This window comes from Odontesthes bonariensis, chromosome 6 (assembly GCF_027942865.1).
Source record: "Odontesthes bonariensis isolate fOdoBon6 chromosome 6, fOdoBon6.hap1, whole genome shotgun sequence".
In the NCBI taxonomy this organism is placed as follows: domain Eukaryota; kingdom Metazoa; phylum Chordata; class Actinopteri; order Atheriniformes; family Atherinopsidae; genus Odontesthes; species Odontesthes bonariensis.
In genome coordinates this window covers 21,461,444-21,480,065 of record NC_134511.1, presented here as the reverse complement: position 1 = coordinate 21,480,065, position 18,622 = coordinate 21,461,444, and the positions used below count along the sequence as shown (strand labels likewise).

At 39.0% G+C, this 18,622-nt stretch overlaps 1 protein-coding gene across 1 annotated transcript in view; it reads left to right on the top strand.

Moving 5' to 3' along the window:
• stpg2 (sperm-tail PG-rich repeat containing 2) overlaps positions 1-18,110 on the top strand; it is a 44,696-nt gene extending 26,586 nt beyond the window's left edge. Inside the window, exon 11 of the mRNA XM_075468862.1 lies at positions 17,922-18,110. Within this exon, the coding sequence (XP_075324977.1) occupies positions 17,922-18,110 (189 nt within the window). The remainder of the gene's footprint in view (positions 1-17,921) is intronic.
• The last annotated feature ends 512 nt before the right edge of the window (positions 18,111-18,622 follow it).

Here is an 18,622-nt window from a genome sequence, read left to right as displayed (position 1 = left end):
GAGAGATGAAACTGAATGGAAGAAGCAGTGAGGAGGAAAGAAGACGGAGAGAATGAGGAAGAGGACCTCTTTATATTATCTGTAATTATCTATTCTATTAGCTCTGGTGGAGATAATTAGAGTATTTGCTAAATATACATTTATGCATCTTAAGAGCAACACAACCCCCCCGTCCTACAGAATGAATTTAATGGAAAAATCCAGGAGGTAGAATCATTCAGAGAATGAAGAAGGTGATGGAATGACAGATTGATTAGCCGGATTGGCCATCTGAGCCAGAAGGACAGAGAGAAAGACAGGCTGAAGACTGAAAAACTATACAAAGAAAGGCAGAAAGACAGAAATGCCGCAAAGAAGTGAGAGAAAGATGATGAAAGTTATGCGAGTCAAACAAGAGTCAGACAGTTACACAGAGGGTAATGCCATGGGCAGGATATTCCTCAAATATGTGGAGTAACAAAATATGCAGCAGCCGAGGGTTTGTCACTTATTGACTTTTTGTCTCTGCGTTTCATTGCTGTTTTATGATTTATCCATGGACGGCTAATAGCATGTCATGGTGTAGCCTCTATTTATTGGAGACAAGGGAGTCGGGTGACGAAAGAGAGGAACAAAAACAGGAAAATGGACTTATAGATTTGATATGGATTTCGCTGTCAACTGTCAGGGTAATGATGATGATGTGAGTCCCTGTGAGGATTCAAGCTTGGTCTCACACATGTTACCACACGGCGGTGAGCATAGAAAAAGAGGCTTGCTCAAATTGCGTGGATAAAAAACATAAATGCAGAAATAGTGTTTCAATATTACAGAATTTACATTTAGTATGCATGAGTATACTGGTCCATTTGTAACTTATGAATGCATTTGTGTATACACATGAGATGCAGTCATGGACAATTAAGTGACTGAATGGTAAGAAGTGCTCGCTGACACTTCCACCCTGAGGCTTCAGACAGCATCACTCCAATCATCCTCTCGAAAATATCTTCTGAACAATTTATTTGTGTAATGTGATGGATACAAAAGAAAGATCTGAAGAGCGACTGGAGGGCAGATTATTGCACCCGTATTCAGAAAACTTTCTGAGATTTTTACTCTTTGTCTCTTCACTTGCAGCTGAAAACAAAACAATGACAAAAAAGTCTATTTGTTTCGAGTGCCAGCTTAGCAGTGTGTAAGTTAGGCTGTGCCCACTGATTTACCCACCTCCTGACCCCGTCTAACCTCTGCTTTTACAACATGAAGTCCAAGGAAAATAGTTTATGTCATGGTCCTTGAAATTGTGTTCTGGTTACTTCATGTTTTATTTTGTAGAGCTTCCCTCTTGTTTGTTCTGTTTAGTTTTACTTCTTTACCTGTGTTACACCTAGTTTCAGTTTCAGGCCTTCTCTCACCGGTTTTCAATCCCCTCTTCACTCCCATAGCATATATACTCCTTGTTTTCAGTTGATCCTTTGTCGGATCATTTCACATTGCAGCCTTTCATGTTACCTGTGCTATATTGTCTATATTCTATAACTGTTACATAAAGAATGTGCTCTTTTCTGAATATGATATACGCAGTGTTTTTTTCTGTATAAAGCAAAACTCACCGGAGCTAATAATATAATAATATAAATCATCAGGCAGGATGATTGAACAAAATCTACTCTGATAAAAATCAGAAGCAGGGGACAAACTAAGGTTATAACACCAGGAAACCAAAGAGCCACGGGCAAAGACTATTAAATGTTGTGCTAATTCACACGTTCCAAAAACAGGCAAATAACAGAGGGAGGACAGGACTATAAATACACAGGGACTAATTGTACTAATTGTTTCCAAACAATAACAACTGTGGGACACGAGCTTAAAGATGAATGTTGTAATTCATGCTTAATATTTGCTGCACAAAGCTATGTTTACTTATTTATTTATTTACCAAAGAGGCCATTGAACATTATAATAGTAGCTGTAAGCGATCTAGCAACAGATTCAATGTTGTGTCTGGATTTTACCTGATCCTCCAGCAAATCTTTTCATCCCTGATTTTTTTTCTTCAGTGTCTCCCCTTATTTGTCGTTTTGTCATCTCTGTTCTTCATTCAAGCTGAAGCACTTTTTTTTTTGCTCACGCAGACGCTTCTACGCATGACTCCTTTTTGTGGGCTTTTGATATAATTCACAATTTAACTTCAAATTGTGTCTTCTTGTGATTGTGACGGCGATTCTTATGTCACATATTCCACAGCAATTAACCAGATTCCACCTGCTATGGTTGAGATGACTAAGATTACTAAATTCTACGATCTTAGGGTACAAGACCAAGGAAGCCCATTTCCTGATGTTACACACCAGCTCAAAAGCCTCTCAGGTGCCTCACTTTATGTGTCCAGTTGTTAAACTTGAAAGGTCCATTGGATAAAACTGCTGAGCAGAGAACAAGGTTTTCTGTGAAAAACGGCATCCATAAAATACATCTTATTTAAATAATTTAAGTACCTTGGAGTCTCAGAACAGATTTACTCATTACAGTCAGTGTGTGAAGGCAAAGCTGAAGGCCCAGTGCTTTAGCCAAATCTATGGTATGTGTCGTTTCCACCTGTAGATATATACATAATTTAGAATCCTTTCTAGGCCATTGCCTGACCTTTTAAGCCCATCTGTCTGGGCTTTTATTGTTTTTTTTCCCAGTGCTATACTTTTCAGTTAAATTGGCGTCTTTTTAAAGTTGTGGGGATTTCTGACTGGTTGAGAAGAAAGTCTGTAATTCAAACAGTTTACAGGACCTAAGTGAAGTCTAATTGCCTGGGATATCTAACGGTGATAGAGAAAAGGGCTGTATAATAGATGACTCTGACCATAGTCCTAAAAGTGTAATGCTAATAGGTTTGGAGCTCTGCTGAGGACTTCATGAGCTCAAAAAAACATTAAAGTGTCATAAAATACTATAAGAAAATATTTTTGTCCTATCTGGTAGTAAATGCAAAGTCATTGTATTATCAAAATCAAATAAGCATGCTCACAAATTAATCTTTAAAGACTGCTTTCTTTAATTAGTTTTTAATTTGTTTCTGTTCATGTAATAAGAATATCTGGTCTCGTATTTTTTTTTCCTCCGTTGAATCAAAGAGGGAATGAGTGTGAAGTTGTTTTCATACTCCCCATTTTTTATGACCCATAACCATGATGTCAGAGGGCACTGGCTAATGATGGCAATGATTGTGCCATTTGGGTTTTTTAGATTAGAGGAAACGTCTTTGTGACATTTACTGATGTTGGATCGCAATATTTTGCACTGTAATATCAAAAAACTTCTTATCCTCAGAAGAGCAACAATGAGTTCAGTTAATTCCATGAGAGAGTTTAACACTCAACCATTATAAAATGGAGCATTTGGTGGTTTGTGGCGCCTTAGAAATTGCTAAAAGGAGAAAATGAAAAGTCAATATTGCATAAAGAGCTGTTTAGCAGCTGGCTTAACATGTCCCAGTTTTTCTGAGCTGCCCCATTCTGTTATTATGAAAAACTGATAGAAATCATAATGTGAGAATCAATGGCCAGATGTTTTCCACTGACCTCACCTGTCTGTGGCTAAGCTGTTGTAAGCTGCATTTTCCTTGAGTGGAACAGAAATATATTCAGTAATTCTGTAGTGATGAAAGTTTGATATTTAATAGCAGAGCGAGCAGAAAGGAGAGGAAAGCATGGTAAAGTAAAAGACAAGAGAAAACGGAGACTATGGAGATGGTAAAAACTAAAGCTTGAGCAAGAGAGGAAAGTTGGAAGACAAAGAGAGCAAAACAAGTAAGCCTTAAAATGTGTGATATGGTGTAGATGGGGAACTTGTCTCAGTTGCGCTTTCAGATTTTATGATGTGTAGATGCTCTCTAAGTCAGTGCTGGAGGGAAAACATCACAAACGCTCAGTGAAATTCTTTTCCCTTTTCCCCTCTCTTCCTCTCTTGCTGTGAGTCCTGGTTATTGTTACCTCCTTGCTGTCTTCATGTTAGAAAACAAGTCAGCTGGAAAACTCCCCCTCCTCCAAAGCAGCCTCTGACTCAGAATAAAAGACATTTTACAAATGAAAGTAGATAAACACGACATGATGCTTTGTGCATTTACAAAGGCCTAGAGTAAGCCTTTTGTGGAAGATACCACCTGTGTATGCTGTGGAAAAGACAGAGATGAATACCGAAGGTATAAACAAGAAGTGATTCCCAAATTTTGAAAAAAATGGGTTTGCAAATGATTTACGAGAGCTCATGTTTTTAGACCCGAAATACATGCATATTGTGTTTTGGTCAGACACAATGTTGGTAAACAACTCCTCATTCACTGGGTGTAAGATTTAGGATGCCAAAAACTGTGGGTTTTTGGAAAAATAAGCGACATAGCTGAACTTAAAGAGCACCGTCTTGCATTTTCTAGCTAAATTTAGAATTTTTTTCACGATATAACACGTTTTGCGTTGCCCGTATTTACCAAACACCAAACTGCCATCTTCCCCCTGGTGAGAAAAATCTGTGCACCCAGCCCAGTTTAGACTCTGTGCAAACGGTAGCTATTTGAGTAAGCTTATATTATTTGTTCTTTTTTCCTCTCCCGCGCATACACACTGGAGATAATGTGTCCTTTCATGTGGTGTCTGTTTCTTTCTGTGAAATCAACAGCACAGACAGACTCAAATTAGGAAACATTATTAAGCAGCAGCCTTGATACAAAGCTTAATGCAAAATACCACAATTCTGATAAATGAAGCCATTCGGATAGACCTTATCTGCAGAATATTGGAACAATGCCCTGTCCGTCAAATTTAATTTGTATCGAGCTGCTTTTTGAAAGTAACGTGAGACATTGGATCCCATTTGTATTTATTTATCAGAGAATGATGGAATTGTCAGCCAATATCTGTCGACCTGTGACACTGCCCGGAATAGAAATCAGTATCTAAACTAATTAAAAACTTGTGTTCCAAAAACTTGTAGATTCGATTAAAGGAAGTGAGATGATACCGAGTCTGGCTCTGATTTAGTCCCGTCTTTGTCTATTGTCAGAGCTGTGTTTTACTCTCACTGTTTTCTCAGCACAGTATTTTTTTCCTTCCCTTCTTACACCACCATCATTGGTCTGCCTGTTTCTAGCTCTTTTGTCTCCCCTCTCATTATACCAGGCTGCGTCTTTCTTCTATCTGAATTAATCGGTGTCTCTCTTTGCCCTTTTCTGTCCCACAACTCATGCTGATGAAGTAGGCACATGTGCGATGCAGCTGCGTCCAGTGGTCACATGATGAAGCCTACGTTCTCAGTCCAGAGTATGAGTACCAGGTGTGGCCAGCAGCTGTGTGCATAGTGCCTTTGCATGTGTGTATATGTGTGTGTTCAACCATATGCAGATGTGGACATGTACCCACTTTATGCAGCAGCTGTGTGTTTCTTGTGTGTTTGGGTATGGACAGCTGTTTAGTAGCAGGTGATGATTTTAGGAGCCAAGCAGACAGTCGACCAGGCAGGTAGCCAGAGGGGCAATGAAGTGTAAGGTGTTAGGCTTGGTTTGAGTGTTTATTCAGCTACGCCTTCTGGACAACTGCTGGTTGAAATGTAGATCCACACTGAATCAGCTGAGTGTTTATACACGAGTCTAACTGTAGTGCCTAAATCATTCAGTTAAACGTAAACAGCTAAGTCTAAACCACAAGTCTAATCTTATCCACATCAGAGATGTTGCACTGAAAGAGAAGTGGGGATGTGAGGGCGGATAAAAAAAAAAGGAACTTGTAAGATGGAGAACTTGAGTTTAGCTTTAAAAGATTACAGTAGAGCTGACATAAGAAAAAGGAAATATGTACTAAGGAGGATATGGTTTTCAACTACGGGAAGGTGGATGTAGACTAAAAGAATGGGGCAATAAAGAAAGAGAAAGCACAATATTATGTATGAGTAGGCATGGATAGAAAATGAATAAAGGAGAAGCCATATATACAAGATGAGAAAACACAGCAGAAATGTGTAGCTGTCAGCAAACTGTTAGACTAACTGCTGCCCATAAAGTGTGAGTCGGAAGTGAATGGGACTCATATGGTTTCCCTCTGTCATTCCATTTATATTGAAGACCTGTCTAAAAACCTCATTAAGGCCTTATGACACCAGCCATACCTCTGCTACTAAAATCAGACAGATGGTTATCAAGCTCTTTGATAGTACACCAGCTGTGCTCATGAGACACTGACATACTGTAGATTAGTGATTTTGGGAGGAAAAAAAAGAAAACAAATCCTGTGTTCGCGTTACACAAGTTTAAGTTTTATTAATGTGTTACATAAGATAAGCGGGTACACATATATGAATATATTTATATTTATACATTCATGTATACACACACATACACACACACACACACACACACACACACACACACACACACACACACACACACACACACACACATAATTGATGCTAGGTATGACATTTTCCATAAAAGGTGAGGCTGATTGATCAAACTAAAAAGTTACAATGCAAACGGACAGGAACGTGATTTCAATAGGCCAGATCATAAAATTAAATTCCTATTGAGACATGGATTGAACACTGTTTCATACACGAGCATCTCTGTTGAAGAAGTTGTAAATATGTAATGTTTTGAACCTTAACTGAGTAGCAAGCAGCTATTGGCCATGAAAAATATGGCGGAAGAGTGGCACCAAAGTACCTGCTCAGCAAAGTTTCCACCTTTAAAAGCTTTGTTTCAGATGCCCCCCCACAGAGAAGAATACTACAAATATTCCTCTTAGCTCCTCTTAGTTTTCCTGAGATGGACAGGCGGCTGATAGTTTCATCTTAGCCTTTTTGAACTTCCACAACTCTGTCAAGAGGTGAGATGCCAGGTGTAACAGTTGGGTTTTTACTAGGGTAATAACATCTCCAACTGATGCCTACTGTTGAATGGAAGAACAACCTTGAAATGCAGGTTTGTTCAGGCTGGGAACAGTGTGTACTTTTACAATCCAACACGTTTTGTATGCAAGAATTATCTCTTTGACACTAAATCATCTTAAAGGTGAGTGAGCCCACCTTCAAAGACAAGGTATTCCATGTTTTTAAGGCTGAAAATAAAGAAGCCCAGCAAATGATAACCTTGATAAATAAACATCAACATCAATATAACAAGACATAATTTCCTCTCGAAGCATGTTCAATTGCTGAATGCACTGGAGCTCAAACAGGTGCCAGAGGAATAGCTGCATAAAGATGGAAACACAGTTCAGCTAAGCTGGTTGATCACAGCGTTCCCCTGTGTGTAACAGCAGAGTTAAATGTACTTCATCCTTCCCCAAATTTCTTGTTTTTGTACATCTGCATCTTAAATTTTGACAACCTCTGTAATGTGAATTATTATTATTTTTTTTTCTTTGATTTGGCTCATCTTTAGGTAGGAATCACTGACCTACTTTATATTAAGAAGGGCAAAAAGGCACAGCTTTTGTGATTTTTCTTTTATTGCTGGCTACACATGTAGTGACATTTTAGTGGAAAGTAAATGTGCCATAAATTAGCAAACAAGTAAGTAGACTCCTCACTTTAATAAGTTGACACTTTACCTTCCTCTTTAATAGGTTTTACAATCACTGCTGCACTGGTGCATTTTTCATTTGGAAAGTATCTGGGAATTGCGATCACTTTCATATCTGGTGTAACTGAGATAAAAGGGAATCTCAGCACATTTATCATAAAACTGACTACAAACATCCTTGCTACAAGATCTAATCTGTAGTATATCAATAATTCACTGTCATTCAGTCTTTAGAGAACATTTCTCCTTCTTCACTGTATTTCAAAAATATTCTCAATTGATTAGTAAATACTAAAGCCTTGCTATAGTCCTTCGGTTTTTCACTTTTGGAGCTCTATTACGAGCTAAGATGCCTTTTGAATAGCTTTTATAAGAACTTTGCAAGGTAATCAGGTTGAAAGTAGTAATGAGCCTTGCCGTCTATCTTCACAAATGTATTATATATTAATATATTTTGTGTTCCAAGGACAAATCAGCTTAAACACAATTAGATAAAGTCCATCCCAACAGCTACCTCTGCTGATGTTCTTTTCATTGATTGCAATTTATAAAAGAGTGTTTAGTATGAAAATCAGCATGGGCTTTGTGTACACTATAGTGTAAAATAAGGTGTGCATTGTTTAGTATTTACACAGACTTTTTGTTCTTATGCCCGCCAATATGTTTCACTGAGTTTAGGCAAACACCTTCTAATTCCCATCTTTCAGTTCACATGGTACCTCTCTGTTGTCACTTTTTAATAAACAAGAAATAGCTTTACAGCTGCATGTGGCTAGTTATCCTTCTGCAGTGATAGGTGATGCACTGGCCACCGTGACATTAAAAGGCAACCGAAAAACATCATGGTATAGGGCTGGGTTACCAACAAGTTACACGGACCCCAAAGAGAGGGTTGACAGACACACAATTCCCTACCAACTTGTGTTTGTGTCCAAACTAGACCCTGACAGTTTTTCGTTGTATTACAAAGTACTACCACTATACTATCTCATTAATACTTGGTTTAGGCTAGGAATTCATCATGGCTCATGATAAAAAAAACAACCTTTTAGAATATTACATTTTCCACATTACAGTTGCAATGTATCTGGCTACTTGAGACCAGCTCTGTCCAAAAGCTGGTCTTTGGGGGTACCATTTGGGGGGGTACCATTGCATTCAAAACTGACTCAGGAGGCTCCTGACCAAGTGTCAGTATATGATGTATTGGGAATGGGGGCGAGTTGTGATTAGAAACGGATAAACCTTCAGTGACGCTGAGGCCAATCCTTACTCACCAGTGTTTCTTAAATGACTCTCAATGATATCCTGACCTGGCTGTTTATCATTTGCAGACATAAGACTGAGTGCAGAGTGATTATGCCACTGATATGCCACTGATATCTAGCTTTAAAAATAGTTACGCAGTAAGTGTACATTTTTGTTCAATCTTTTCACAGTAGAAGTACAAGAAAGTTAGACATTTACTTTAAAATATGTTGAACCTTGTTATAGTTAATTCAAGCCAAAGCCAATTATTCACAACAAATTACCAAATGTATTCTTAACCCGAGAAGATGAAAATGCCACATGAATCAGAATTTACCCTGACACAACACAGTTGTGATGACTGTTTTAATGAATGTGAATATGTCATAGGTATTTGTGTACTTACCGGAGATGTCAGGCAGGCATTCATGTGCACACACACACACCCACACGGACTGTGTCTGGGTATATATTATTACCAGTGCTAAGATCTGAAATATGGAAATACATAGTCTGAAAATAGCATCTTCCTCTCCAAAGAAGAATGAAAGGTTTTAGGAGTAATGAGAAGATGAGGAATGGTACGTAGCCCATGTGTACATGTGCGTGCGTACGCACACACACACACTCACATATCATGTGTTATGCCAGGTCATTAGTCAAAGGTGTCACTATAGATACTTCCAAATCATTAGTATTGCTGCTGTCAGGTGCACTTGAGTCATTAATGTGAGAGAATCTGGAACAAAAGAAGGGCAAGACTGTAGAAAGAAAACTTTGTGTTGGTATTTTGTTTCATGTGAACTCTTTTGAAGTTAGCCTTGCAATTGGAAATGGGTTTTAGATTTTGTGAGTTTTTCCCAAGTAATTGTTGCTGTAATGAACTTTTTTCTGATTGTAGGAATGCTATTTCTACTTGATTGTATATTTCCCTATTTTTCTTATTCTTTATTCCAAAGTGATATTTTGGGCCTGTTTACTTTGATACTAGTACAAAACACATATTAAGGTAAATATTTTTCTCTATTGGGCATTCATGCAAATCCCTGTACAATGAGTAGCACTTACACACATCAAACTGTCCGGTCTTGGGAAGCATATTTAAAAGCTCCTGTGTGTATCTTTCAGTTATCGAGAATTTTGAGCTTGGATCAATTTAAACTTCATGTTTTAGTGATTTTGCCTGACTGGAAGCACTGTTGTTCAACATAATCTTAAGATGCCCTCAATGACTACAGACCAGTTGTCTTAACGTCCCACATTATGAAAGCCTGGATACATTTAATTATCCTAGACAAGCAAAAAAGCATCTTTCAGGACCCACTACTATTTGCTTATCCTCCTGGGGTTAATGTTGAAGATGTTATAATCTAGTTAGTTCAAGATTCCTTTTCTCATCTGGACAAAGCATACAACACTGTGACGATCAAGTTATTTGATTTCGCCAGTGCTTTTAATAAATTTCAGTCTCCACACGAAAGAAAATAAAAGTTGGAAAGCATCCACAATCACCTGGATTATCTGACAAACAGATCACCGTTTGTAAGACTGAGGGGATGTGTATCTCAGAAGGTGGTTGGCTGCAGGGGACCACCACAGGGGATAGTACTTTCACTCTGTTCACTTAACTCTGATGAAGGAGGGTTTTCACGTGGACAACAGAGTGAACTGGAAACGCAAAACTAGTTCTACAAGAAGACACAGAGCAGACTCTACTTTAAGTGCAGGCAGGGCCGCTGACAGGTTTGGCTGGACCCGTGACAAAATTCTCTGAATGGGCCCCCCCCCGTAGCAACCCACCCACACCCACCTCTACTTTCCCAGTCTCTCCTACCCTTAAATGACGGGAAAACCCCCAAGAATACGCCAAAATTGTCATACTCCCGAGTCCCAACCACAAACACAGAATTCCCTGGCTCAGCTCCCAAACACAACACGTCATCTGATCGGGGTGACACGCCCATTTATTGCGGATAAACCAAAAGGATTATTTACCACTTTGCCTGGATATGGATATGGACTGAGTGGAGTTGTGGCTTTCAAAATCCTACCACAATAAAACTCACGCTATTTTATTCATTTAGAGCTCATAAACTGCACATTTCATCAACCATTTTTCACTTGACCAAGGGAATCATGTTAAGGGTACTTTTATTTATCGCCAGACCCGCGTGTATGTCCGCTGAACTTTCTGAGAATGTTCGGGGAACAAGGCGGAGCCCATTCATCTGGCGAGTGTCAAGTTAAATCAGTCTAAACGAAAGTTACAGGCTATCCCAAAACGTCACGTTTATAACCCATTCGTTACATTAAACTCTATCTAAATGGCAATTTCACACGTTGCCATGTCTATACTGGCTTATTTTAAACAAAATAAGGTTAAACCAGAGCCGTGTTACACTGGCTGTCATTCAGCTGACCGGGGATGATTCTCAAATCAATTCAGCCTGATTGGCGTGCGTGCCTGAAACATTTGGACATATTTGAGAGGCATTTATTTTTTTTTCGTCTTTCTTTTCTTTTCTGCGCTCCTGATTTGTGCATTTCGACTAACGCGCAATGACCGCTTATGGTCAAATGATGTTTTTTTTTTCTTCTCCGTAATCAAAGACCAAATCATTTTTGGAATAGGGGTGATAGGGGGTTATTGGCCCTTTTTTTAAGGGCAATGAAGGCAAACGATCCAGAAGTCATTTATTAAATGCAAATAAAGCACTTTTCTTCCCCAAATCAACACATTTTGAAGGAAACATACAATAATTAATCGCAACTTCATGGGGCCCTCCATTCCTGGGCCCGGGACAAAATACCCGTTTGTTCCCCCTATCGGCGGGCCTGTGTGCAGGTTATGTCATTCAATGTGCAGCAAATTGTTGCATATCTTCTATAAATCTGTGGTGAAGAGTTATCTGCTTGGGAAGCAACTTCAGAGTCAGTGACTTAAATAACCTTAACAAACTGATAAAAGAAGGCCATCTCTGTGTTGTGGACTACTCTGGAGCCCCTGAAACGGATTTTTTTCAAAAATAAAATGCGGCAAAAGATGCTCAATATGATAGACAACAGTGCACACCCTCCCCATGTCAAAGTTATTAAACTACAATGTGTTGAGTCAGAGGTTTGAACTGTACAGCCGTTCATTCTTGCTGTGGGCAAGAATGAATGCAGTGAATGCTTAAAATGAGGAATGACTATTATTTGTTCATTTTATTTTTAAAAGTGATAACTGAAACTATGACTACAGCTTTTTACTCTATACTTACCCTACATTTACGTCAAAGTTACTATTTTTGGAAAAATTTTCTTGTTTCACTTTTGATAAAGAACACTAGCAGTTCTGACATCTGTCTTGGTGCTGGCTTCACATCAATATTTCATTTCAGCTATTCTGGGTCACTGGCTGAATGCCTGCCACAAATGTATATCTGTCAACTACACTATATATGCACTCTGAGATATTTTTCAGACAGTCAAGGGCAATGTGACAGACTTGTGAAGAGATGTTTGTGTGTGCATCTCTGTGTGTATTTAGTGAGTAAGTACTGAGCTGTCTAAATGTCAAGGATGTGCAATTAACGTCAGCCTGAGTGCTGTCAATAGTTGATGACTACTGTTGGGAACAGTATTTCGTTCCATATTGAGGTCTAATTATGGACCATAGGGCTCTGCAGATGTGTGCCTACAGGTGTGCGTCATGTAAAATCTTCCATGAGATACAAACCAAGACAAACCATGGGAAACATGAATAGGTGATGCTAATTTTTCTCACTCTCATTGCATTTAAAATTCTCTGCAACATCACAGTCTCTTTCTATACCACATAGAATCTGTTTGTTTCTGTGAGTGCCTGTAAATTGACTGTCTGTGTGAGTGTGTGAGGTTGTCTTGTAGTGCACATGTTGTGCTCCCCTCATTTTCAACCTACTGTGTATATAATGAAAAGCTAAATGGCCTGGGTGAGCAATGATTAAAGATGGAAGACTACCTATGAGGAGAGGGAGAAAACAGCAGTCGGGAAATGACAGTTTGACGTAAATGACAGCTCTGCTATGTTTAGGATAAATGGATCATGCTGCTATATTCAGCCTTTGACTTCAATTATTTAAAGACCCACCGATAAGACAAATCCAGAGTTACTGAGATTCCTCTACAGCAATGGTTGTGCAAGTTTCTAACTAAATGACTCACCCATTATTCACCCATCTCATGTCAAAATTTCTATTCTATTACATGATCATATCTATAAGGATAGCTCCACAAATGAGCTTTTAATTATAAGCAATTCATCACGAACTGAAGTAGATGTGGTCTTATGTAGAATCTATATATCTGAAATTACCTATCATTTTTTGGAAAAGGTCACTCTTGTCTCTGTCATTGTTCCTCCTGTGGAGACATAGAATAGTGACATGTGCAAGCTGTCCTTATATTTGTGTATGGGTGTGTGTGTGTTGGTCTGTATTTACATGTAGCTGATATATGTTCTGTACATACTTGTATATCCATGCAGATAACCACGCATGAATGTGCATGTGATTGCAATCTCATGAGTGCAATCTGATGAGGGAAAATGGTCATTGTCAGTTTTAATTAGTGTAATGTGAACCCATCAGATGTTCAACATAATATGGGGCACATGCCATTTTTGGCATGCGTGTTATTGTGTGTTATATGAAAACAAGAGACAGCCCCACTCTGTCCCAACCTCTTCTTTTCTTTCACCGCCTTTCTCCTTGTTCCTTACAATTTTGATGGTGCTGGAAGTGTGTTTGTTTTTCATTTATTCACTTCAGTGATCCCTTTGGTTTCTCTGTAGTGCCTAGATAAGCATTTTTGACTTGCAATTTGACAATTGAAACTGATGCACAAGAGATAGCCACTGTAATAGTAAATTACATAGTAAATATGACCTGACCTGTGTATGGGCTCTATTAGAAGCTCAAGCTTTGCATTTATCAGGTGAAACTTAATTGAAATCTTTCTAAACAAATTGATTGCTGCAGATAACACAATGAAACTTAAATCAGCTGACAAACGTGTAGAAAGTTGAGGTGTAGCAGAGCGGAAGATGTGGTACATTTCTTCAGAAGTCGCCCTCAATGGGTTGGGGTGTTGTTTTTGTAGCTTGGCAACAACTTAGCTGATGAGTGCACATAGAGCATTGACAGGTAACACCGGGGAACTCTGTCAGTAGACAGCATTGACGGGAACTTACAGCCAATAGTTCAGCACCTGGGGTTTCAGTGACATGTCCAGGATTACACCATCTGTTGTTAAGAAGCACTGTAATCCTCCTCCTTCACTGTTACCTCTCTGTCTGCAGTCTCTGTTTGCCTGTATAGTCTTAAAGCTGAGGAGAGAGTTGTCCCTGCAGCCATGTCTCCAAGAAAACAAAATATATTGTCTTCCTGATATTCCTGCTGTGTCCTCATCAGGATGCTGTTTGTGAGCTTGTCCATTTTATTTGCCAGTGATCTCACACTTCCTATGATGATTGAGGGAAGAAATTATTTAACCCTTTTTCACCTTTTCTTCATTTTGTTCCTGCTCTTCAACTTATCTTGATTTGGGGTCTTATTCCAGGCATTATTTAGGCTTTGGAAAGCTCGGTTAGCTGCTCCAAAAGGTTAACAACTTCCCTGTTGCCATGGTTATGCATCATAACAGATGTAAAAGAATTCCCAGAGTTACCATCAGAAGTCCCTCCAGCCACATCCAAACCAGCATAGGAGAATGTTCAGTGGCTTTTTTTAAAAGAAATGACGAGTATGAGTTTCTGTTTTTGGTGAACATGTCGGAGAAGAATGAAGCTTTAAGTTTCTGCTGGCATTGACCAGTGAAGATACGAGAAAACCACACTACACATTTCATCTTCAAGCTCATACCCACGGGTGTAATGTTATCACAGAACTCTTCCCTCTTTTCATGTTGTGTGTCCGTCTCCCAGTCAGCCTGTGTTATCTGAAGTTTATCAACTCTGTTTCTCCCCTTGATGCTTTTCATCTTCTCTCCTTCTTCCTTATATTATTTCCACAAATATGGAAGCCAAGCCAACTGAATAAAGTGGCTGATGCTAATGATGCAATACGGCCATGAGTTGAAGGTACTTCAACATGCAGCCTGGGTGTAGCCCAGAAGGTGGGAGTCAAACCACCGACCTTCCCGACCTTCCCGACCTTCCGATTGGTGGGCGACTGCTCTCCCCCATAAGCTACAGCTGCCCTTGTCACATGTAATGCTCATGATGTAATGCTATGATGCTCATGCATGTTCATGCACACACAGGTAATGCAATCCAAGTTCTTGCTAATGGTATTACACTACTCCACTGACCTATAGGAGATGAAGCAATACCATACATATGCAATGTATGAATATTAACAGATTTATCAAAGCAATCTACTTTTCTCATGATTTATATAAACATATTAAAGTTGCATTCATCATGTTTGTTAGACCTCAAGGATACCCACAAAGCATTTGATAAGAAATATTTTTGTTTATGAGAAAACTTCACTTTGCTCCATCCCACTCGATCTGGTTTTAGTACAATGCCGCAGGTCAGTGAAAGTTCAACTCCTTTTATAAAGTCTGCAGAGTCTTCACTCCATATTTCCCTCATATCCATCAGTGTTGCTTGGTATTTTCCTATTTCTTAGTGCAAATTGCTTCACACTTTGGCATTGTGCAGACTTACGTATCCTTTTTTGTACAAAAGCATGCAAGGAGTCTTGTTTTGCAGGATTTGATTAAGGTGAATATGACTGACTTATATCAGCTCTTATTGTTGGTTTGGCACAAAAGCACAAGAGAGCTGAATTTTCTGAAAGAAATCCATTTCACTTGGGGGTTACCGAGCAAAAGTGAAATATGGTAGCTGTCTATTGTGATTATGGTATATATGTCCAGTCATTCATCTGCTTCTAATGTTTAAGTATGGGAATAGATGCCACTTTGTGAGAAGAAAAATGAAGCAATATATGCAGAATGCAGTCCATAGATGCTCTATGTAGAGAATTCGACTTGTATAGTATAAATATATTTCTTACCATGATTATTTTATTGTTGACAGTTAATTCCATGTAAAGTACAGTGAACAGAAAAAAAATCCTCATCAAATCTGTATGTGATTTGACATCCCTTTAGTTCAAAACAGCAGCAGTTTTCAAAGTATTTGGCAGGTTGTTATTTTAGTGCTCACGGAGAGCTTACCTTCACTCGTTTTGGACATTGTAGGATTCAGCATAATACTGCAGCTTGAATTTAACCAAAACAGTCGCCTCCCTAATGGAAATGCATGTTGGAAACTAAACATCTAAAGTTTTGCTAAAACTTTTGCTAAAACTTTTTTTTTCACAGCATTGTACTTTTCTTCTTCTATCTTCCTATGCAGATATCTGCCTGTGGATGTGCTTTCATCGCTGCATGCTCTTCGCTTCCCCTTCTACTTCTCACCCTGTCTCTCAGCTCCATTTATTCCTGTTAGATGAGGAAACTGTAACAGTGGAAATTTTTCCACTGCCATGAGCTAGTAAATCTGTCAAAGTATCTAATATGATCCTCCTCTCCTCGCCTCTCAGAAAAATACAGCATTAGATTTTGAGTAAATGGCTTCTTTTTGTCTCATTAAGTGTTTGTCTCCAGCCACTTCAGTCATCCCAGAGACAATAAACACTGGAAGTTAATCGTCTCAAAGTGAAAATGGGTTGGTTTTGCTGAACTTTCTCTTGTGTAGTTACATGATCAGATCAGATCTGACACTCTGATTCCTCCTGCAGCTCAAACACATCAAAGGTTCTTGACCACAGAAAAACCTTTTCTTGTTTATTGGAGAACAAACCTGCGGAACAAACTACCAACAACCTCCCTGTGATCTGACTACAGCTCATATGTTTATGTATGATTCAACCATATTGTGTAATGAGCCCTATGCATTTAGATTAACGGTACTTCTATCTTGAACTGCAAGTGAGACATCATTGTGCAATCTAAAGTGTTTTTTTTTATTTCCATGAAACTCCTGTATATGATAACACAGGCCTTGTTAAAGATGGTATAAAGTGTTGGAGTGGAAAATAAGCCGGCAGAGAGCAGGATGATACTGATGAAAGTGAGTCATGAGAACAGTAAGAGAGGTGAGACGGTGCTGAAAAGGGTGGTGGAAAAGAAGCAGAGACAGACAAGCCGCAAATTGAACTGCTAAGGAGGGTAGTTAAATGTGTTCTGAGCATCTGCAGTCTAACGCAGGCGGTCGCATAACAGAGCAGTAGCTATTTCAGCATCAGTATGTGTTGGTAAACATTCATCCTTATCTGCGTGCAATGTCACAAAACTATTTAATTGAGCAGCATTAGTCCACGGTGAAGGCTCAACTTAGTGGTTTTGTTAACTTCACCATGTGAGGTATCGTCTCCTGAAAGTACTGTGCTGTAGGCTTCATTACCTTTTTCACAAAGACATAATTCCCAGTCACTCTGAATGAGTACTGCGAGTGTGTGTATGAGCATAGGCATGTCCTGCTGAGTTCAAGGCGGACACAAAAAAAGGAAAAAGAGGAAGAGACTCAGGATCATTAGATATTCACTGGGAGTTGACAGCAGCTGTCCTTATCACAGCTGACATTTAGTGAAATATTCCTCTTTGTTTTTTGTTTATACCTGTTTATACCTTCACATGTGAGAACCCTCTTTCTTGAGATGATATACATATATATATATATATATATATATATATATATATATATATATATACATATACAGTATATATATATGTATAAATATCTGCCGTATTTCAATTGCTTACGAGTTTGATGTTATCTCAGCCACTTGTATACCATGTGCAGACTTGTATTGTGTGTGGCATGTCTACTGTATGTGTATTGTGGGAAAACTTTATGTCAAGCTCTCCTTCAACCCAGCATGTGGGCCTACTTGTACACATCTGTATACATACTGAGTAACATAATCACTGCTGCCAATCACCAACCTGATAAGATTCCCTTTTTCTTCTCTCCTCTTTGACCTGGTGAAACATCCCATAATCTCCCTCCATCATTGCCATGCCAATGATGTCGTCACTTCCAAAGACTCTTCCCTGTCTCCGCAACCTCATTGGTAACCCTTAGGGTGACCTGGAGTTGAACCTGCAACCCTTTTCCCATTTGGATCAATACAGAGATCTGAGCCGCCCTGCCTATGTGCCTAAATCCTGCTGTGACACCTCCGGCATATTGATGTGTGTACGTGCACTGGGAGGTTTGCGAGACAAAGAGGGCGAGACAGAAAGCGAGCGGGATTCACAGACGGTGCTTTGATAACACAGAGGAGGTAGAGTCCTTCGGCAATATTTGGGAGGGAGGGTTTGTGGATTAGTGTGTGCACATGTGTCGTGTGTGCATGTATTTCCATCAGTGTGTGTAAGAGAAACTCTTCAGTATTTTTGACATTTTTTCCGTGAGGTGATTTTAAGGTCAGACTTTGAAGTGCATATAACTATTTTATTTTTTTTTTGTCAAGCTAACCTCAGTTAGATCTGGGAACCTCATAATCTGTGTTACTTATTGTGTGCCACCTTTGGGCATTCAATATTAATGACTTTTCCAAGTATATTAGAAAGAGTGCAACAACGAACCAATTGTGTGCTCATTTTTGTATGCGACTTATGTTTAAAGTTGTGGATGTAATGCAATTAAATGCAAAGATCCAAATATTGGACAAAACAAAAACAGATGAACAAAACAAGAGAATAAGCGAAGTGTGAAATTACAGGCTGTATACTGTATGTCCACAAAGGGGTCCTCAGATGAGCTCCTTCATTTGTATAAAT